The sequence below is a fragment of the Mustela lutreola genome, chromosome 10 (assembly GCF_030435805.1).
Source record: "Mustela lutreola isolate mMusLut2 chromosome 10, mMusLut2.pri, whole genome shotgun sequence".
NCBI classification, from domain to species: domain Eukaryota; kingdom Metazoa; phylum Chordata; class Mammalia; order Carnivora; family Mustelidae; genus Mustela; species Mustela lutreola.
This window is the reverse complement of record NC_081299.1, coordinates 74,853,769-74,876,692: the sequence shown is the minus strand read 5'-3', so window position 1 is coordinate 74,876,692 and position 22,924 is coordinate 74,853,769. Positions and strand designations below refer to the sequence as shown.

Here is a 22,924-nt window from a genome sequence, read left to right as displayed (position 1 = left end):
AAGCTCCAGTGCCATTTCTTATTTTAGACCTCTCCTAAAGAAGTAATGGGCAAAAAATGCAGAGCTCGGCAGAGTTCCAGTAGAACAGGCTATTTCTACATTAACATGATATTGCTAAGAAAAGCATTCTCATAATATTAATTTCCATTTATATTTAATTATTGAATGTATGGGTAAGAGAATACTAGAGTTGAAGAGTTCTTAGCTAACTTTGTTATTCTGGGAAAATTCACATCTTTGGGATTATTTTAGTTCTAAAATAAGATGACTGGTTTCTCTATGATAGCTGTCATTTTTAAGATTCAATTCTCCTTACTAAAATGAAATCTCTACATAGAGAGTCTCCAGATGAAATCACTAAGGTAGGCCACAGATGTTGAAATTGATGCATTAAAATTAAGTTTTATTAAGTACACTAAGGATCTGAAGGTATCTTATTCAATATTTTAGATTGGTAATTTGAGATTCTTAGTCACATTTATGTATTTTCTTAGTCAAATGTAATTTTGCTTATATCTGTTATTTCTTATTAGCTAATCTCACAGATACTTCTAAAATTTCTATGGTGTTGGATACGTTACTGTACATATACCACTCCTTTTCTCTGTGATGTTGGATACGTTACTGTACATATACCACTCCTTTTCTCTGTGAATGAAGACACTGAAGGTTACAGAGATTACAAACCTTGCTCAAAATATCATCTTTGCAAAGACAAAACTATTAGACAAATGTGTCTTATGTGATTTTTTAAGTAAAAAGTTTGAAAAGTATGCTTATATAAATGGATAAATATTGATACAAACGTGGAAATTTTTCTTCTGGAAGGATATACAACAAAAAAGTTAGTAATGCTACCTTTAAGGAGAGAGCCTAGGGAAGAGAGGTAGTTCTTCTATTTTTACTTTCTGTGCCATGGAAAAATTTCCAACATGAACATTTGTTAATTCCATTGTTTACAAATCTTAGGTCAGACTTATGGGTTATATTTTTCTTTTCTTTTCTATATTTAAGAAAAAAAGTAATGTTTGGTTTTAAAAAATTTTTTTCTTCTTTCTTTTCAAACTATATGCCTGGTGGCTTGGTTGTTAATTCAGTTGCTTAGAGCACACAGAACAAAGGTCATAGGTTTGATTAATTATGTTGGCAGAGAATAAAAATATCCCTCAGTCACAGAATACATTTTTAACTTTAAAAAGTCATCTGGCAAACTCGTGTTGCTGATCACAAGGATGAATCAGGTAAGAGCATGTGGTTGACTCAATACAAAACATTAATCTTGGAAAATAACTCTAAGTGATGTCTTACTGAAAGAGGGTAACAGAGTAGACAGCAATGTTACTCATCTCCAAGTAAACATTTCAATTTTCATAACCATCAACTAACTGCATTTCCCAATAAATAGAAACAAGACCTTAACAACTGGTCTTTCAGAAAAACCAAAAACAGTTATGTCATAAAGCTAACTAATTTCAAAGATAATATTCTTATTAATACACTATATAAAAATAATTCTTAATACATTATATAAATACCAAATAAAATACATATATACCTGTAACATCTTCTGGATCTGAAACAACAATATGTGCATTTAGTTCCTGTAGCTTGTGATGAAGTTCTTCTAGTTTTTTATTTGACTTTTTCAAAATGTTGTCCACGTAAGCCAAGCTTTTTTTATCTGTTGTGACTTTCCTCAGATTTTCAGCTCCTTCTTTGATTTTCAGTTCTTTCCTTATTTCTCTCTTGATTCGATCCTTGATATCATCCAATTTCTGCTGTACCACAGTATCTGAAAAGTCTAATTTTTGAACAGCACTCACATTCTCAGAAAATGGAAGACTTCGGGAATCTCCCTACAGAAAAAAAAAAACATACAAATGTGGTAGTTTAGGAAAATTAGGTGATCAGTAACGTGCAGTGTAAGTGCAAATGTATTTAGTGATTCTTTATTAAGAACATTAAATTATTTCCTTAATAAGCAACAGACTAGTTACCTTTTTTATTACCATACCAAATCCTAAGTCCAAAACCTCTCTGCCTACTCACTAAATAGCATTATTTGACAAATTTATATTAAAGTAAACACATCTACACACAAAAGCATCTTAGTGTTCTATAAAGACAGTGAATTTCTGATATCCAATGAAGCCAAGTTAGATTCTAACACCTAGGGACGCCTCGGTGGCTCAGCTGATTAAGCGGCTGCCTTTGGCTCAGGTCATGATCCCAGCGTCCTGGGATCAAGTCCCACATTGGGCTCCTTGCTCAGCAGGAAGCCTGCTTCTCCCTCTGCCTCTGCCTACCTCTGTCTGCCTGTGCTCACTCTCGCTCCTCTCTCTCTCTGACAAATAAATAAATAAAATCTTAAAAAAAAAAAAAAATCTAACACCTACACTCCAAATCATGAGCAAGTTATTTAACCTTTCAAATATTCAGTTTAATCATCTGCAAAATCAACATAATAGTGCCACCTTTCAGAGGTATTGTGATAATCCAAAATAGTTTATGTGAATCTCCAAGTACAATTTTTGGACCACTATACAGTCATTCAATAAGTGAAAATCATTAAAGCCCATAGGTAATATACAATTCTATTTGATCTTCTATAAAAAAAATCCTCTTAAAAAAGTAATATTGGCAAAAATAAAATAAAGTTATATCCCCATGACCACTTTTTGGTTAATGAATTAAACGTATCAGGATTTGGAAAGACTATATTCACAATTTCATGGCTAACTGTCCCAACTGAAAACTTCGTTGACTCACTACAAAAACATCATTACTAAAAAATAATGTCTCAATTATGTCCTACTGATAGAAGCTAAGATAATACACAGTACCAGTTATTCATCTTAAAATAAAAATCAGATTGGTAAGCACATTAAATCTACATTTAAAACAAACCAAAGTTATGTCCTAGCTATGTGTTTATCATTTGTTATTTTAAACTCCATTACTATAATACTACTGGTTCTAAAATTTTTAATTTCTGAAACACAAAAATTAAAAGATAATGTTTACCTCTGGGAAGAGGAATGGAGTTTGTGAAGGTTCTAGAAAAGAGACATTTCACTGTGCACCCTTATATACCTTTTGAACCACAGATCCAATTAGTTAAAAATCATCCTTAATTCCTTCAGAAATTCATCATAACCATATAAATAAGTTCTGCTTAAATTCTTGGGTACAGGAGCGCCTGGGTGGCTCAGTGGGTTAAGCCTCTGCCTTCAGCTCAGGTCATGATCTCAGGGCCCTGGGATTGAGCCCCACAATGGGCTCTCCACTCAGCGGGGAGCCTGTTTCCCCCTCTCTCTCTGCCTGCCTCTCTGCCTGCTTGTGATCTCTCTGTCAAATAAATAAATAAAATCTTTAAAAGAAAATTCTTGGGTGCAAATTTTTTTTTCTAATATTTTACTTATTTATTTGAGAGAGAGACAGCAAGAGAGAGCATGAGCGATGAGAAGGTCAGAGGAGAAGCAGACTCCCCGTGGAGATGGGAGCCCAATGTGGGACTCTATGTGGGACTCAATCCTGGGACTCCAGGATCATGACCTGAGCTGAAGGCGTCACTTAACCAACTGAGCCACCCAGGTGCCCACAAATACTTTTTATATCTAATTCTTAACCTCTAAACCTTGCAGAATAGTTAATTAATAGATGGGAAGATGGGGGACCTCGCCTTGGCTTTGGATCAATCTACCCTATGCCGAAGGGCATACTATACAGAAAAATGAAGCAGTTCATAAATCTATTCTTAATGTTTCTAGGGCCAAGAACCCCTTTGGAACTCTGACAAACAAAAACAAAAACAAAAACAAAAGAAAAACAACAACAACAACAACAAAAACAATAGAACAAAGAAAATTTCATGTGTGATATACAGTTTTTAGGTTTCATAGGTCAGAGATTAAGAATCCCTGGGAAAAGTGATCTATACCTAATTGGCCTTAAATTTCTGATCCTTGGGGCGCCTGGATGGCTCAGTGGTTTAAGCCTCTGCGTTCGGCTCAGGTCATGATCTCAGGATCCTGGGATGGAGCCCCACATCGGGCTCTCTGCTCAGCAGGGAGCCTGCTGCCCCCCTCTCTCTCTGCCTACTTGCAATCTCTGTCAAATAAATAAATAAAATCTTTAAAAAAAATTTCTAATTCTTATTTATGTGGATATATAATGATCCCTCCACCTGGACTAAAACCGTATCTAGATTTTCACTACTTATAGTAGACTATAAATCCTATCACCCATTTATTCAGTTTCCAAAGTTTATGAGTCTACCTTTGGCAGGTCACCAAAAATAACAGCACATGACTACTGTCAAAAAATAAAATGCCAAATATCTGCTGTCTGGCTTCAGGTAAAGTGGATTGAGGCAAACAAGCTTAGATGAAAAAGTTTAAGCTAACTGCATTCCTCTAGATATTTTTATTTTTACCTTAGAGGCTTAGAAAATATGAACTGCTTTCATAAATCTGTGCTTTAATATTATGTACTAAGCTAGAGGTTCCCTAAATTTCTTGGTTCCTGGTGAGCTTGGTGTATCATTAATTTTTTCCATATGCCCTACAGGCCAAGAGAAATACCTAAGAATTCTGTATTAAATAGTAAGTTTCTAATTGTAATTATAAATTATAGTTTAAATTATAATAAATCTATTTATTATACAATATATTTAATTATATAATTATCAATAATTAATGACATATAAAATTATATAACTTAATATAAATTATTAAAATATAATTAAATTATAATTATAAATTATAGCAACTCAGTCACTGCTTGAAATAATACAAATAAGAAATAAAATGCTATATTTTAAAAATTCTTTTAATAACTACAGTTACTTTTAAAATGTTAGGGACTTTCACCATTTCTAAGACTTTGAAATCAGATTGGACACTCCCATCTTTTCTGTTCCTCCATACAAAAGGAATGTAGAATAATCTAATATTGAAACTTAACTGACTCTAGTTAGTTCACAAGATACCCAACAAATAGTGTCACTGTATTTCCCTGGAAATTTTCAAATACAGTGAAACATCCTGAGAGTTTGCTGAGGCACCCCAGAGAGCCTTGTACAGTTTGAGAATTGTGGTACTAAAATATAAAGGCTGTTACAAAAAAAACTGTTATATGAAAATGGCATCAGTATTTGATGTGAATTCTTGGGAGGTCTTTGGCCTACTTCAACTCTCATTTCCTTTCAATTTGCTACCTAAATCCCAAACCTACCAAACTACAGAATTTACTGCTGGAGACAATGTCTCTTAGCTCAGCTACTAATGGATGCGTGTGCACCTTTGGGATACACTACCTTTCCTTCTATTCTTCAACTATTTCTTCCTAGTCCCCCCTCTGCTAACTTTTACTTCGTTTCAAAGTTGATCTTCCTAGAAAAGAACATGTCTGTCTATGCCCTCTTAGAATTTAGATTAAATGCCTTTCTTCGCTCCCCAAAGACTATTAGCAATTTGAGAACAAGTCTTAGGCCTACCTGGCAGAGTTGTTCTGTTTCGCTTTCCTAATGATTAGTCCATTATTTTATTTTATAAAAGAAACCTTATAATTTTCATATCTTTCATCACTGAAATCATATGCTAGCTACTTCATTCTAGTCAAATTAATCTAACATTTTGCTGTTTTCATTATTTTACCTTGTCTTTCTTTCTTATGCCCTAATTATCTCATTTTCTAAATTCAGCATCACAAAATCTTGTTTAAAAAATATTTCAAGTCTTTCATGGTTAATTCTATTTTAAAGTTAATATCATCCATATGTTTAGTCATTCAATCAAATGGATCAAATTCAAATAAAAGGAAATCACCAGTAAAATTAATACTCTCAGGATTTATAGTAGAACTAAGATGATTTTTAGTAAAGTAGGCTTTAAGTGGCTAAATAAAAGAAGGAATAGACATCTCAATGAGTAAGAAACAAAAAGTAACCCCAAATTAGATGGATTTCAAAGGGACCATAATAAATTAAAAACTCAGTGGTTAGGTTAAACAGTAGATTAGACCAAGATAATGAATTAGTATACTGGCAAGTAGAAAACTGAGGAAATTATTCTGAATTTATCACACAGACATATGAGAAATTAAAAGGCATGGAAGATAAAATGAGAAGATCCAAGATCCATCTAGGAAGAGCTCCAGAATAAGAGAATAAAGAAAATGAGGAAGAAGTACTGCATGAAGATAAATGAGAATTTTCCAGAACTGAAGAATGGTATAAATCCTTGGGTCAGAAAGCCACATCAAATTGTAATGAAATAAATGAAAATAACAACAGAAATAAACAGAAAAGGTATTTTATCAATAAATGAATGACCAAGCAACAGAAGATTTTTCTTTAGTGACAACAGAGACCCAAAACTATCAAGCTTCTATAAGATTTTGAGCTTTTATCTTAAGGTCTTCAGATATTGCTAAGGCTTTCTCAAAAAAAAAAAAAAAAAAAAAAATTTTTTTTTTTTTTTTTTTAAATCTGCCTCAAAATATTAACATTCTGGGGAAAATTACAGATGAACTAACCTGGAGTCCATGTTATACTTACATCTTTCTCCTGTTCACTATTTATCTGTTAATATAAATTAAACTGTGCTATGGCAGAAGAGAATGCATCACTGTTACCTCTGAAACTGACAAAGATTTTTCTAATCGTATTGTTTGCTATAATCCAAATGTGAAATACAAGTCTTTAGAAAAGCTGGAAATCTGTAACAATACTTAAAAAATAGTCATTTTCTTTCACCTAGTCATCCTGATTCTAGGAATATAACCTAAGAAATAATTACAAATTATTATTGTATAGAACAATCAATTCAGTAATTTTAAAAACCATCAATAATATATGCAAGGCACTATTACAAGGCATGGACTTCCTCATAAATTTTACAAATAGCCTTGCTTTAAACCAACTTAGGAAGAAAAAAATTCAGAATGCAACTAAGTGTCACAACAAAAGGATTTCACACAGGCTAAGGAATAAAAGAGTTCTGTGGTGCCTGGGTGGCTCAGTTGCTGAGCGTCTGCCTTCAGCCCAGGTCATGATCCCAGATCCTGGGATCAAGTCCCACATCAGGCTCCCTGCTCAGTGGGGAGACTGCTTCTCCCTCTCCCACTCCCCCGCCTTGTGTTCCCCCTCTCACTGTGTCTCTGTCTGTCAAAGAAATTAAAATCTTTAAAAAAAAAAAGAAGAAAGAAAAGAGTTCTCTTATTTTCACCCTTTATTATTCCACCATAGTATATATAGCTTCATATATTGCTGCTATGTACACAGTTTTATTTCAAATTATGTTTAAAATAAAAATGGGGGGGGGAAGGCTAGCAAAAAGAAAATTAAAATATTAATAAAAATTATTTCAGGGTCAGGACACCTGGGTGGCTCAGCCAGTTAAGCTCTGGCTTCAGCTCAGATCATGATCCCAGGGTCCTGGAATGGAGTCCTGCACAGGGCTTCTTGCTCAGCGGGGAGTCTGCTTCTCCCTTGCCTGCCGCTTCCCCTGCTTGTGACAAATAAATAAATAAAATCTTTAAAAAATATATTATTTCTGGGTAAGAAAATTTAGAGGAATTTTCATTTTATTCTTCAGAGCTTTCCAAATTTACTCAATTTTTTTTAAAGTAATGAACATATGTTGCCTATCTAATAAGGCAGGAAAGACATTATTTAAAAGAAAACAAAGTAACTTTCACTGTATTTCAGTTTTGGCAAATGTAAAGCCTGAACTGGTATCTTATAGTCTATAATATATTTGTTATTAACCTAGGTTATTTTGAGTCAATACAATTCTACTGCTGCAAAGGGTAAGGCTATACATTCCACTCTATTTAGACCATATCATGTGTAAGCCAAATATTTCAAATGCACAGATTTGTTAATTATATATTTAATAAATACAACTATTCTTAACTTATAAAATAATGAAATTCTGATTTGTAGACTAAAACATAAATTTGTATTTTCAAATTATTACACTTTAACTGGCAAAGAAGTAAAGAAAAATCATAAAATAAAAACAGGATCAGATTCAAAGAAGAAAATACAGAAAAAGGTCTGTTACTTATGATCAAACACTTCATTTAGGGAGAAATAGGAAAGGATGTTTACTCCTCACTGGCCAAGTTCCCAGAGAAGAAGTAAAAAAGCTGTTATTTTCTCTGCACTATAGACATATAAAACATTCTGACCTGTTAGATGCCAAGAAATGCTAGAGCACCCATTAAAAAGTCACTGGGAACAATGGCTCAAATAATGTTTTAGATAGAAGGAACTTCAAAAGATCAAGAAGCCTAAATCCCTTGTTTTAGTTTTGAGGAAAACAGATTCAAAGTAGCTAAGCCATTTGCCTAAGGTCACAAAGAAAAATCAGTGGCCTGCATGAGTTTACCATACTGGTCTCCTGACTCCTGCTCTGGTGTTCTTTTAGTCTCTACTGCCTTCTTAGAGGAGAGCCTAGGAGTATCCACTTCCTTATATTTGAACTACACTTTGATCTGATTTGCATTAATTAATAGATATTATGTACCTTAAATTATGAATACTGGCAGGACATAATTCTTCTAATTTCACCATCTAATCCAACCCAGGAGAGAATACTCTCAACCAGAAAACAAGAAACCAGTTGTAACACCAGCTCTCTGCCATTAGCTATGCAATTCAGCATGTTATCCCCATCTCCCTGTACCTGTTTGCTCATCTGCAAAATGATGTTTGGCTTTTCTATCTTCTAGGTTTTTTTTTTTTAACTTCATTTATTCAAAATGTTCACTGAATGTTAGGCAATAGAAAAAGAGCACAATCCTGTTTTCTTTCAGGTATTCAATTTATTAAGGTAGACGTGAAAATCAAACATAATCTGAAGCAACAAAGCTTTATACAAATGTAGATGATATTGTGTGTGTGTATATATATATGTGTGTGTGTGTGTGTGTGTGTCTTTAACAGAAAGCTCTGTTAGAATATAGCATAATGGTAAGAACTAAGCATTCAGAGTCAAAATGGCTATGTATAAATTCTGACACTGCAACCATGCTAAAGCTTCAATTTTCTCATACGGAAAACGGAATTATTACAACTACCTTGACTGTATTATTTCTAAGTCACATAATAGCTATGCCTAGGACTGAGAAGTATGTTTTCATAGTAACAGTGCAGTTTCTGTCACATAGCACTGAAGCAGATAGTACTGGATGCCTACTTTTATAATACTCCTCCTTCCTTTATCCTTACTGAGAAAACCCCCGCTCTGCTAGATTCAAGGAAGTAGATAAAATTCTCACTTCACCAGGCTCTCTTGGCTGCTACAAGTAGCCATATGACACTTTTTATTAAAGAGAAGCCAGTCCAACATTTGGGGAAAGTGTATATTTCTCTCTTTTTGTTTAAAATGCAGATCCAAGGCCTGAAGACCATAGGAGCCATCGTGTGTCAAATAAGGGACAAATAGGACAAAACCCAACATACGAAAGATGGCAAAGCACAGAGTGAGCCTAGGGCCCTGACGGATTTAATAAACTCTACACAAGTCCTATACTGCCTACCTTAGATTCCTCGTTCTCGATATAATATAAATTCCTACTGACCAAGGACAAAGGGCCTTGTAGGCAATATAAAGACTTTGGTTTTTGCTCTGAGTGAGATAGGGTAGGGCTTAAGCAAAATAAGTGATATGTTATGACCTCCTATATCAAGAAATTTGGGGGGAGGGCAGAGAAAAGCAGGGAAACCCATTCTATGAAGCTACAGTAGATGGCTATAAAGTAGTCTCAAATGAATCCTGCCTCCCTGCATTACATTTTCATGTAGTCCCCACCTTCACACTGATTGAAAAATAGCCTTTTCACTTACTCTGACACTGTGATCGAAGTAATATTCTGCTGATAGGCAAAGAGACACAAGGATAAGCTTCAAGAGGAGTCACAGCTTCTGTTTCACTCTTGAAAACCCAAATACTATCTAAAGAAGTCTAGACTATTCTGTTAGAGAGAGAGGCCCTGGAAGATGAGAATGGCCATGTGGAAGAGAACCAAAGCACTCCTGCTGTAGTACCAGACATGTGAGTGAGGCTACAGTGGACATTCCAGTCCAGCTTAGGCACCAGCTGAATGCAGCTGTGTAAGTGAGCACAGGCAAGGCCAACAGGAAAAACACAAAACAAAAACAAACAAACAAACAAACAAAAAACCATGCCTAGTATACCCACAGAATCTTGAAAGGAGTTTGTTATACTGTAACAGATATGTCCTGAGGCCAATGCAGTAATCCAAGCAAGAAATAATTATCACTTTAAGCAGTATCTTCAATAATTATATTATTATTAACATTATTATTTTAATCCCAATAGGTAAAAAGTATAACAATCTAACACTGTTTTATGTTAATTTTTTTTCCTTTTTTCCTCCATCTAATGCCCCGACACAATGCAAGGAGGATATAAGTAGAGACAACAATCCTCTTCTTTAAAAAAATAAAACATAAAGTCATTAATTTTTAAAAATTGACTTGCTTTAAAAAACTGTCTTACTTCCTTACCATTCCTTTAACAAAATTAAGCATAAGCTGCATGTAGGAGAGAGTATGCAACCCTTCTATTCAGTGACCGATTTAGGATTAGTCATGTGATTGAAGTAGGCCCATTCAGATACCCTTTTCAAGGGAATTGATAAGGAAGTCCTACTACTGGAGAACACCAGTTGCAAAAACAAAATTTAAAGCTACTGATGAAGATAAATGCTTTTCTTCTCAGAGATAGCCAGAAAACAAAGCTTACCCTATGAGAGAAAGAGAGCAAGATCACTGAAGACACAGGCTGAATATCTAAATCCAATCATGTTTAAACATACCCCTAAACTTTTTAGTCATAGTGCTTATCAATTCCTCTTCTGCTTAAGTTAGTTTGACCTAAGATTTCTCTTATTAAGAAGGGCGTGTGCTGTGATGAGCACTAGGTGTTACATGCAACTAATAAATCACTGAACAGGGGCGCCTGGGTGGCTCAGAGGGTTGAGTGTCTGCCTTCCGCTCAGGTCATGATCTCCACAGATACTAGGATCCAGCCCCACGTCTAGCTCCCTCTGCCTCTCCCAACTACTCCTGCTCTCTTTCTCTGTATCTCTCTGTCTCAAATGAATAAATGAAATCTTTAAAATAAAAAAAACACTGAACACTACATCAAAAACTAATGACATATTTTCCTATATGTTGGCTAACTCAACATAATTAAAAAAAAAATTTCTCTTATCACAAATCAGAATCCCAAATAATAAAATATATCTAGCTTCCTGCTTTGAAACATGAAGTTTTATCTAATTTAGTAATAACTCAAATTCCAGATCTATGTAGATGATTTTTTCCAATATCAAGATCCATATCCTTATAAGTATTTGTGTACACTTCCACAAATATAAATAACCGCATTTTATACCACGAAACTGAACTTAATGGGTCAGATTTCTACTTTTCTTCCAAAGAAGCTACTACTCATTTTTGGTCTTATTTTGCATACTCTTCTCCCTTGAGTTTCTGGATCTTATATCACTCAAACCACGTGATTCTAGTGAGGCTGTCAATTTACATGATCCCGTAATCGGCAAATTAAATCAATCCATGATTTAAGGATGGACATCTTACTAAACCAAACCATAGTGTCCCACATCCTGGCCAAACATAACAAACAAACAGATTCATTCATCTCACAAATATTTACTGAATACCTATTATGGGTGCTAGATGCTGTAATGGATATTGGATCCACAGTGGTGAAGAAATAAAGGACATCTATATTGTATTATGACTATATAATGGCATCTCCAACTCTAATCCATAATCCGTATGTATTATTCTAACCTCCTTCACTTGCTTATCTATAAATTTCCTTCCAGTAAGAAACCTGGCTCCTACTCCTGGCCATCCACTTACTTATTCAATGCCAATACACATGTATAGTATGATCGTAACTGTTAACCAATATCCCCCCTGGAAATAACTTTCTCAACTATAGTACTGAGCTTACATGCACTTCCTCTTGCTTTTGCAGGTTCCCTCCATTTTTAAGTTACCTACGTTAGCACTTTTTCCCACCACTCTTCAGTGAGGTTGTTTCATATATATGTGTAATATACTTTCTCTTACAACAATCTATATCCCTTTCTCAAATCTGATGATCGAAGAGTGTATGTGTGTATTCTACCATCAAAGAAGAGGAGCGTAACCCCCCCAACTCCTTGTATCAGTTGTGCACAGTGACTTCTTTTAATTAGAGTACAGTATGAAGAGGAGGAGAAAAAAAAAAGACTAACTTTATAGTCAGGAGAAATCTGACAAACACCACCTCATTTGGATAATCAAGGTCAACATTAACAGTGATAAGTCTTGTTGGTATTATGTACCCTTGATACAATATGATGAAAACAGTACTTTAACACTGTAGTTTACCTTCCAAAACCCCACAACTCTGGTCTATAAGGAAAAAAACAGAATTCCAATTGAAGGGCATCTACAAAATATCTGACTAGTCTCCTCAAAACTGTTAAGATCTGAAAGAAAAGAAAAAAAATTTTTAAGGGAAGTCTGAGAAACTAAAATAGCCAAGAAGAGCCTATGGAGACGTGGCAACCAAATGTAACGTGGCATCCACGATGAGATGCTGGAGTAGGAAAATGAGAACTATAGAAATCTGAGTAGAGTAAGAACTTTAGTTTCTAAGAAAATTCATTAACTGTAACAAATGTACCATATTTATGTATGATGTTTTAAAAAAGGGGGAAATGAGGGGCGCCTGGGTGGCTCAGCTGTTAAGCGTTTGCCTTCGGCTCAGGTCACGATCCCAGGGTCCTGGGATCAAGCCCCGCATCCGGCTCCCTGCTCATCGGGGAGCCTGCTTCTCCCTCTCCCATTCCCCCTGTTTATGTTCCATCTCTGGCTGTTTCTGTCAAACAATAAATAAAATCTTTAAAAAAGGGGGGGCAGGGAATGAGTCTGGGGTATGTGGGAACTCTCTATTGTCTTCTCAGTTTTTCCATAAATTTAAAACTATCCTAAAAATGTTAAGTATTTTTTTCTTAAAAAAAGACCGGATCCTTACTATCAAGGAGCTTATATCTAGAGAAAAGACAAACATTCAGCAAGTAAACCACAATTAAAAATTGGGACAACTGTAATGAAAGAACATGAGATAACAATGAAAAGCCCACCTGTAATTTGATTAAAACATTGAGGAAAGTCTCCCTAAGACTCTCTGAGAAGCAAATTTTACTTGGAGACCTAAGAGATGATTAAGAGCTATCCAAATAAAGCAAAAGAAAGAAGTGTCCCAGCTTGAGAAACTAAAACAAAAATCAGATTTGTCAAATTTCTGGTTCTGGACAAGATGGAACAAGTTCATTTCTTTCTAATCCTGCCTGATAACTGTAACTAAACACTCTCGAAATAAAACAGCAATCATAAGACTGAAAAAAGGGCAAATCAGTCAGAAACTTCAGGTCCTGAGGAACATAAGGTGGTAAATTCTCTCTCTCTCTTTTTTTTTTATCACAGCTTCTCCATACTGGGTAGCAGACAAAAGAGCCTTCAAAGCCAAAGTTAAAAAAAAAAAAAAAAAGTCATGAAGAGTCTGCTCTCTCTCTAGTAGAATGTGAAAAAGAGTCTAGCAGGACAGAAACCTTTTTGACAACACCCACCCTATCCCAGCCAAGCACCATAGATGGCTCTCCATCTGAGGAGTCTGGACTTCTACACTGGCAGCAGCAGACAGAATGGCAAAAGCCAAGTACCATGAGGTGGTGCTCTCCTTCCCGGTTAGTTCAGTTTCCACAGAGCTGAAGTAAGTATACTGACGGGTACAGCAGGGTCCAGGACGGGGCTCCTCTTACTCATCCAGGAAAAGACACCAACAGAGACTAAGTAGGGAGTGTGGTCCACTTTCCTTGACCATGAGATAGCAAACGCCTGGTAAGTAGATTTCCTTCCCCATTAGGGCAGCCAAAATAGAGATTAAGCACAGAATGTGTACTCTTACTCAACAAGAGTAGGTAAGTCGGGATGATGCTCCCTTCCCTCACCAATGCGACCTTAGCAGAGACCTGCCCCCAAGTTCAGTAACAGAAGATGAAACAAGATGAAACTCCCATCTCCCATTTGCATGGTGTCAGCATACAATGAAAGGGATTCTGGGCTTTTCCCCCTCATCAAACAGTAGCAGGGAGTCTGAGATAACAATCACCTCCTGCAAAGGCATACTGCCAATGAAAACCAAGTAGGAATCAAGTCAAGAATTCCACTCCTATCTAGAAGGAACAGGCAGTCTCCTCACTACCTCCAAGAGAGTAGAGTAAAAGGAAGAAGACCTGGAAGGAGAGAGCTGGAGAAAAGAATTAATTAAAACTGCACAAGAAGTTCTACATAGAACCATGACATGGCAGAACCAACCCCCAGATCAAGCTGACGAATTCATATACAAAAAGTTTTGAGAAATGGACTACACCATAAAACTCAACCTTTTGGAATAGCTTTCCAGTAGTATACAAAGCAAACCAGAATAACACTGTGAGGGCTCAGGGAAAAAAATGATCATTGGAATTATATCCCGCAAATAGGCCAGAACCTATGTGTTAAACCTAAACAGAGTGAGGGACTTGCTAAAGAAAAAAAGATTTAAATAGGATACAAGGTCTCGTAAGCCAAAATGTCCAGGATAACAATAAAAAGAAAGAAAGAAAGAAAGAAAAAACCCTCATTCACCGAAGAACCAGGAAAATGACAAACTGAATGGGGAAAGATAGTCACTATAAGCCAAAATGAAGATAAATTGAAATTAAATGGCAGGATTTCAAAGCAATTATCATTAAATTATCATTAAAAATGCTTCAACAATTAAAAAAAAAAGGAAAAAATTGTAAAAAAAAAAGAATAGAAAAGTTCAGCAAATAAAGAGAAGATTTTAAAAAATCAAGTTAACTGTAAAACTGAAAAACTAATTAAAAAGTTCACTGGATGGGCTCAATAATATATTGAAGATAGCAAAGGAAAGACTCGTTAAACTTGAAGATAATCTGAATGGGGAAAGAAACAGACTGAAAAAAATAAACAAAGCACAAAAATATATAGGACAAAAGATCTAAGATTTGTGTTACTGGAGCCCCAAAAGGAGAAAAGGAGTGTGTGTCCGAAAGAATACTGGAGGGGAGAAAAAAAAAACTAACTTCTAAAATTTGCCAAAAGGCATAAATTTACAGACTCAAGAAACTGAACAAATTCCAGAAAGGATAACCCTAAGGATATTCAAATAAAGCCAAGATACAATAAATCAAATTCATGAAAACTATACACAAAGAACCATTTGTGAAAGCACCCAGGGAGAAATGATGCATTTCTCAATGGAAACCATGGATGCCAGAAGCAAGCAGTATAATATTTTAAAATGCTGAAAGTAAACTGTTAACCTCAAATTTTATACCCAGTGAAAATATTTATCTGAAATTAAAGGGAAACAAAGAAATTCTCAAAGAAAACTAAGAGAAATTATCAGCAGCAGTCTTACTCTTAAAGAATGGCTAAAAGTAGTTCTCCAAACTAAAAAGTGATTAACTGAGGGAGGTTTATAACTTCAGAAAGAAAACAAAATAAATAAAAATAGGGCTAAATATAATAGACTATCATTCTCCTTATGAGTTTTTATACGATCATTTGATGTGCTCAGTGTAGAGAGAAACAAGACAAATTTTTAAATGGGTAAAGGGGCCTAGGTAGAAGTAAGATTCTAAATTTCACTCAAAGAGGCAAAATGTCAATATCAATAGTATCTAAAATAATTTACGCATGCATAAATGTAAAAATCAAAGGAGCCACTCTACAAAAAAAACTTGGTAATATGCTCAAAAACATTATAAAATAAAAATGGAATTCTAGGGGTGCCTGGGTGGCTCAGCTGTTAAGCATCTGCCTTTAACTGAGGTCATGGTCCCAGGACTCTGGGATATAGCCCTGCATCTGGCTCCTAACTCAGCCAGAAGCCTATTTCTCCCTCTCTTGCTCCCCCTGCTTGTGTTCCTTTTCTCGCTGTCTCTGTGTCAAATAAATAAATGAAATCTTAAAAAAAAAAATAGAATTCTAAAATATGTTCGGTAGACAACAAAAGAGAAAGAGGAGAAAGAAACAGAAGGAACAAACAGAAAACTAACAGTGATCTAGCAGACCTGAGCTCTTACATATCAATAATTACTATAAGTGTAAATGGTCTAATAACAAAAATTCAAAACAGAGACTGGCATAATGGATTAAAAAGTATGACCTAGCTACAGGCTATTTATAAGACCCTAACTTTGATTATTATGGCATAAGTAGATTGGATGAAAAGGATATGCTATATAAACATTAATCAAAATAAAAGCAGCAGTGGCTATTAATATCAGGAGAAGCAGACTTCGAAGCAATGAAAATTATCAGGTCAGGATATGTTTATTACAAAATGACTAAATGATCTATTCACCAAGACAACACAACAATTCTAAATGTAGAAACAACAGAGATTCAAAATATAATAAAAGCTGGTAGAAGCCAGAGGAAAAAATATAAAAATATAAAATTATAATTGAGGACTTCAACACTCTTCTCTCAGCAAAACAGAACTACAAGATTGAAAACCAGCAAGACAGAAGAACTAAACACAACTATCAAAAAGAAATTTTGAATTTTAAATTTTTATTTATAGACTATTCCACCTAACAAGAACAAAATACATAGTCTTTTCAAGTGCTCATGGAACATTTGTCACGACAGACCAGAAACTAAGTCTTAAAACATACCTAAATCAATTTAAATGAATTTAAACAGGGGCGCCTGGGTGGCTCAGTTATTAAGTGTCTGCATTTGGGTCAGTCATGATCCCAAGCTCTTGGGATTGAGCCCCACATCAAGCTCCCTGCTCAGTGGGGAGCCTGCTTTACCCCCTCCCTCTGCCTGCTGCTCCCCTTGCTTGTGCTGTCAAATAAATAAAATCTTTAAAAAATAATTTAAACATAAACAGCAAGTTCTCCAACCATAAAAGAGTCAAGGTAGTCAACAACAGAAAGAAAGAAAATTTCCAAACACTCAGAAACTAAAACCACACTTCTAAATAACCTATAGTTCAAAGAAAAAGCCTCCAAAGAAACTTTTAAAAAATACACAAAGAACTGAATAAAAATTAAAACACAATGTAACAAAATGTGTGGAATGTAGCTAAACTCTCACCTCAAGAAATAGAAAGAGCAAAATAAACCAAAAGCAGGTAAAAGAAGGAAACAATAAAAGCAGAAACCACAATGAAATTCAAAATAACAGAAAAAAAAATCAATGAAACAAAAATTAATTGGAAAGATCAATAAAACTGACAAACCTCCAGCAAGACTGACAAAGACCTAAAAGACACAAAATACAATATCAGAAATAAAACAGTGGACGTGACTATAAATATTACAGCCATTAAAAGTAAGAAAACATTCGGGACTCAATCCCAGAGCCCTGAGATCATGACCTGAGCTGAAGGCAGAGGCTTAATGCATTGAGCCACCCAGGTGCCCATAATCTGAACAGTCTTATTATACCTGTTAGACAATCTTTTACAAAAAAATATGAGGGAATACTTCCCAACTCCTTTTATAAGGTCAATGTTACTCTGATAAAATGAATACAAAGACCAAATTCTCCCATGAATTTTGATGTAAAAATCCTTAAAAAAAAAAAAAAAAAAAGCAACCTGAATCCAGTAATGTAGAAAATTATACATTATTACCCAGTAAGAATTTATTTCATGTATGCAAGACTGGTTCATATTCAGAAATCAATATAATCTACCACGTCAAAAGAATAAAGATGAAAAATCACACATAATCATACCAACTGATACAGAAAAGTATTTGACAAAATTCAACAGTCATTTATAATTAAAAACTCTCGGTAAACTAATCAGGAATAGAGAAGAACTTTCTAAACTTGGTAGAGATTCTACAAATACAGCTAGTATACTAATAGTGAAAGACTAAGTGCTTTCCCTTAAGATCAGGATCAAGATAAGGACATTCACTCTCAGCAGTGAATAGAATAGAATAGCATTCTAACCATTTCAAAATAAGACAAGGGCATACAGATTGGAAAGGAAGAGGCAAAACTATCCCTATTAGCAGATTAAATGGGTTATTTACATTAAAAAAATTCCAAGAAATTTATCAGAAACTACTAGAATAGTTCTGCAACATTAAAAGTTACAAGACACTAAAAAAAATCAGTCACACTTAAAAAAAAAAAAAAAAAAACAATCATACTTCTGTGGACTCACAATGACCACATGGACATCAAAGTTAAAAACACAATTACCATTTATGATCATTGCTCCAATCCTCAGTACCCATGCCTGTTTCCTATCACATCCTTACTTACCATACCTTACTTTGTCTTCCCTGCTTGACAGTAAGATAAACTCTCTAAGAGCAGCTGCAGTATCCGTCTTGTTTACAACTGTGTCCCCAGCTCTGTGTCTGACACATCATAGCTAATTAACAAATATTTTTGAGGACATTAAAAAAAAATCTGCTTCAAAATTTCCATAGATAAACAATTCTCCCATAGCCAAACCCAAAAGGACACCTCTTTCCCAATTAAAAAAAAAAAAAAAAGTGCTAGTTATATAAATAACATTTCAGGCAAAAAGAAACAAAAGTACTGGGAATAGAAACAGCTAGAGTTAGAAATCAAGATAATCCTTATATTTTATAATACGGAAAGGGCTTTCAGTCACAATTTTTCTTTTAAGTCACAAGCATATTCAAGCACAAAAAAATTATACATTAAGCAAAATATGAATTTTGTTTAATGACTACTTAATTTTCCTGTTATTTTATCTTCACATTCCAAATTCTTAGACCCTTATATGCTTAAAGTAGAAAACACTTAATCTTGTCAGCATTCTAACCAGAGGGCTCATTAATAAGCGACAGATACTAGAACTACCAGTAACTCTAGGAGCATCCAATCACCATTCCACTGATCAAGTTTATCAATTTTCCCTAGTAGTGGTTCTTAAACTTTTCTGTGTGTGTGGAGCTGGGGTAAGGGGTGGGGGTACAGGTTACAAATCTACTCTGGGATCCTGATGAAAGCAATGGACTCTCAGAATATTCTATATGTGTAACAAATACACACAAAAACACAGAGTAAGAAGAGGTTTCAGGGCTTCACAGATCCCTAAGTCTATCCAAGCACCCAAAGTTCAGAACCCATGGAGGCCAAGCCTATTGTCAACTAGTTACCTTCTAGCTATCAGCTATTTCTTGTGCAAAAAAAAAAAAAAAAGAAAGAAAGAAAGAAAGAAAAGAAAAAAATGCAAAAAAGACTTTTTGGGAAATATACCATATTCAGAAAAAAGCTTACAATAAGACCTTCATTAATTAACTTCCTGGAATACAAAATTAACTTCCTTTATACAAAATTAACCATGTTAAAAATTTAAGCAGAGCTTTGAATGATCAGAGGAATAAATCATCTTCAGTGTGCCTTGATTCTATTTGTTTGCACACCTTGAAGCTAAAGCAGAGGATTTTTTTCATTCTGAACATCCTCCATTCCTGAACTTCCCAGGATAAAGCATACAAACTCTGTTTTGTGTCCATGGTCCTAACAATGTAAGAACTAAGAATAATAATCTCATACATTCATTAGTGATCATTGTATTTTAACTGAGACTCTTAAAATCAACAAGTAAAAAAAAAAAAAAAAATTAAGGGCTATTTCTATATAATATTTTTCTTTCATCTCAAATTTGAGCTAAAAGTCTTTTCCCCTAGCCAGAGCTTCTCAATATGGGCTTTATCACCACACAGGGCATTTTGGAAAAATGTGGAAATTCTGGTTGTGAAGATGACAATAAGACGGAGACAGACTGGTAGAAAAGTGACTCAGGCAGAGGCAGAGAACTGTGACAGAAAGCAAAGTAAACAAGTATATCACAACAATTAAGAACAAAGGTTTATGTCTCAAAGGACTAAAGTGATTAAATCAGTAAAACACCAAAATCTTTGTCACAGTATCTGGCATTTATCAGTTATTCAAATACCAGGAGAGCCAACATTATTATCATTATCAATAAATACAGCCAAAAAATGGGGAAGGGATAGTAGGACATGATAATGGAGAAAAGATGGGACCAAAATTAATTTTTTGTGTGTAACATTTAATTTAGAACAGATGTGATATATCCCAAACCTCCAATGTTCTAAAGTGTTAGATATTTTTAAATAAAGCAGACAAAATAATATAGTAGTGTATCTATTTCAAGCATAATGGTAAGAATTGGGGGGAGGGGGCTTAAATAAAGATATATCAAAGTAACAATTAGAGGGGTGCCTGGGTGGCTCAGTGGGTTAAGCCTCTGCCTTCGGCTCAGGTCATGATCTCAGGATCCTGCGATCAGAGTCCCGCATCAGGCTCTCTGCTCAGCAGGGAGCCTGCTTTCTCCTCCTCTCTCTCTCTCTCTGCCTGCCTCTCTGCCTACTTGTGATCTCTCTCTGTCAAATAAATAAATAAAATCTTTAAAAAAAAAAAAAAAAAGTAACAATTAGAAAGGGAAAGCCCAGAGATGTCTTTGTTGTTGTCTGAAAGTATATAAAGAAGGCAGCCAAACTAAGATTATAAACAGATGAATGGACAGACAGGGAGGAGGGAAGAGGAAGGAAGGAGGAAATCAAACTTGAGACTCTCATTAAATGTTTTATTTTACTGATTAGGTTGAAGAAATAGAGAGCAGGTTGTCATTTACTCAGAGTTGGGAGGTAGGGAAGGCATAATGAAACTATAGACAATAGAACAGGACATCCCTATGGAAGTAAAACTAATTAGTTTTACTAAGTAAAACTTAGTTTTACTTAGTAAAACTAATTAGTGTTAGTGAAGTGCAAGATAAGTAACAGCTATTTACAAACAGAAACAATGAAAGAGCCAAGTGACTTGGCTGAAACAAGTTAAAAATTAGTGAGTGATAAAGTGTTTTACTGGTAATTAGATAAGAATATGGTGTATGAAACTGAGCGCCGCCTTCCCACTGTCCTTCATATTGGTCTTCATGTCCACTGATGACATGAGGTACAGTATTTATAATTACCATGAGGGTGACTCTCAGAGCTAGAGATTTTATCGAAAAGTAATTTCAGGTGCGGAAATGATAAATACCAGATTTATTATAGTAGTAAGGGGTAGAGGGGAAGAAGTGCTAGAGAGGTAACCTCATTGAATTGTATTGGTAATGTTTATTTCTTTAGCTGAGGGAATATAAGTGTTTTGTTTTATTATTCTTTAGGCATCTTTTGGTATACCTACAATATGCTTAACAAAAAAAGAAAGGAATAATAGAAAAAAATTAAGAGAGAGATATAACTAAAGTAAAGACACCGGATTCCATTACTGTGGAAGAAGTTACAGAAATCTGTAGAATTCCCAGAAGGTCATCTAAAGTAGGATGCCTCTGCCTTCGGCTCAGGTCATGATCTCAGGGTCCTGGGATCAAGGCCCACATTAAGCTCTCTGCTCGGTGGGAAGCCTGCTTTCCCCTCTCTCTCTCTGCCTGCCTCAGTGCCTACTTGTGACCCCTCTCTCTCTGCCTGCCTCAGTGCCTACTTGTGACCCCTCTCTCTCTGTCAGATAAATAAATAAAATCTTAAAAAAAAAAATTATTTCATTCAGGGGTGCCTACGTGGCAGTCGGTTAAGCAACTGCCTTCAGCTCAGATTCTGATCTTAGGGTCCTGGGATCAAGCCCCAAGCATCAAGTGGGACTACTTGCTCAGTGGGGAGTCTGTTCTTCCTTTCCCTCTGCTCCTCCTGACCTCTGTGAACTCTCTCTCCCTCTCTATCTCAAATAAATAAAATCTTTAAAAAATTTATTTCATTCAGCAACAATTTATTAAGTATCTACTATGTGTGAAGTCCTATTCTAGACACTGATGATACAAAGATACCAAGCCATGCTTCATATAAATTGGTGGATCAGAACTAAGTTCACAGAAGTACTCCTACTTTAACTTACTTAAAAACTATAATCGTTTTATCTTGAAAATGTGATTTTTAAGCTCATAAAATCAGTAAAATATATATGTAAAACAAATAATTTTTAAGCCAACGTGTCACAAGTTTACTCATCTTAATAAAATTATGAAGATAAGTCTTCATAAAGGAAAAAGTACGTTAAAAATTATTTCTCCACATGGTTTCCATTTCTCTTACCAAGCCTACACATATAAAAAAAATACTAAGTATAATAATTTTAAAAACCAACAAACTTTTACAGATGTTTATATTAGAACTTTAGAGGGCAATGAAAGAAAATTACATAAAGTACAGTTTCTTCCTCCTCAAATTCTAACAAAATTCAAACCTCATTCTACTCCTATAATTTTAAAACTTGTGGAGATTCATCTCTCTACTTACCCAGCAATTATAAATGATCACATTTCTACCTGCAATTGTAAAGTATCTTTCAAGCATTCTAAAAGCATTCCAAATATATATTCATTGTACATGCATTGTACATCTAAAACAGTAACTTAAATACCTAAGGTTTAATTACTTCATCATATGAAAATCACTTTTTCAGCCCAATCATAGCTCATATTTGCTATTATTGTTGGTAAAAATGGTACTTCTATCAAAAATAGATTGAAAATCTCTATTTTAAAAGACAGCATGTACAAATCTCAGGTTCTCACATGCTTCCAATACAGAAAAATGCTTCACAACCAAAAATACCTAAAGTGATCAAACAAAGGTGGGATATTAAAGACAACAGAGAAAGTGAGAAAGAAAGATTATGACTAAGAAGTCCTAAATGTTAATCATGGTTCTGTCATTGGTTTGCTGTAAGACCCATAGCAAATTCTTAAACTTACAATTGTTT

At 34.8% G+C, this 22,924-nt stretch overlaps 1 protein-coding gene across 1 annotated transcript in view; it reads right to left on the bottom strand.

Moving 5' to 3' along the window:
- The window catches only part of PKN2 (protein kinase N2), a 130,295-nt gene that overhangs the window by 84,112 nt on the left and 23,259 nt on the right, over positions 1 to 22,924 (bottom strand). The window contains exon 2 of the mRNA XM_059135062.1: positions 1,556 to 1,856. Coding sequence (XP_058991045.1) covers positions 1,556 to 1,856 — 301 coding nt within the window. The remainder of the gene's footprint in view (positions 1 to 1,555; positions 1,857 to 22,924) is intronic.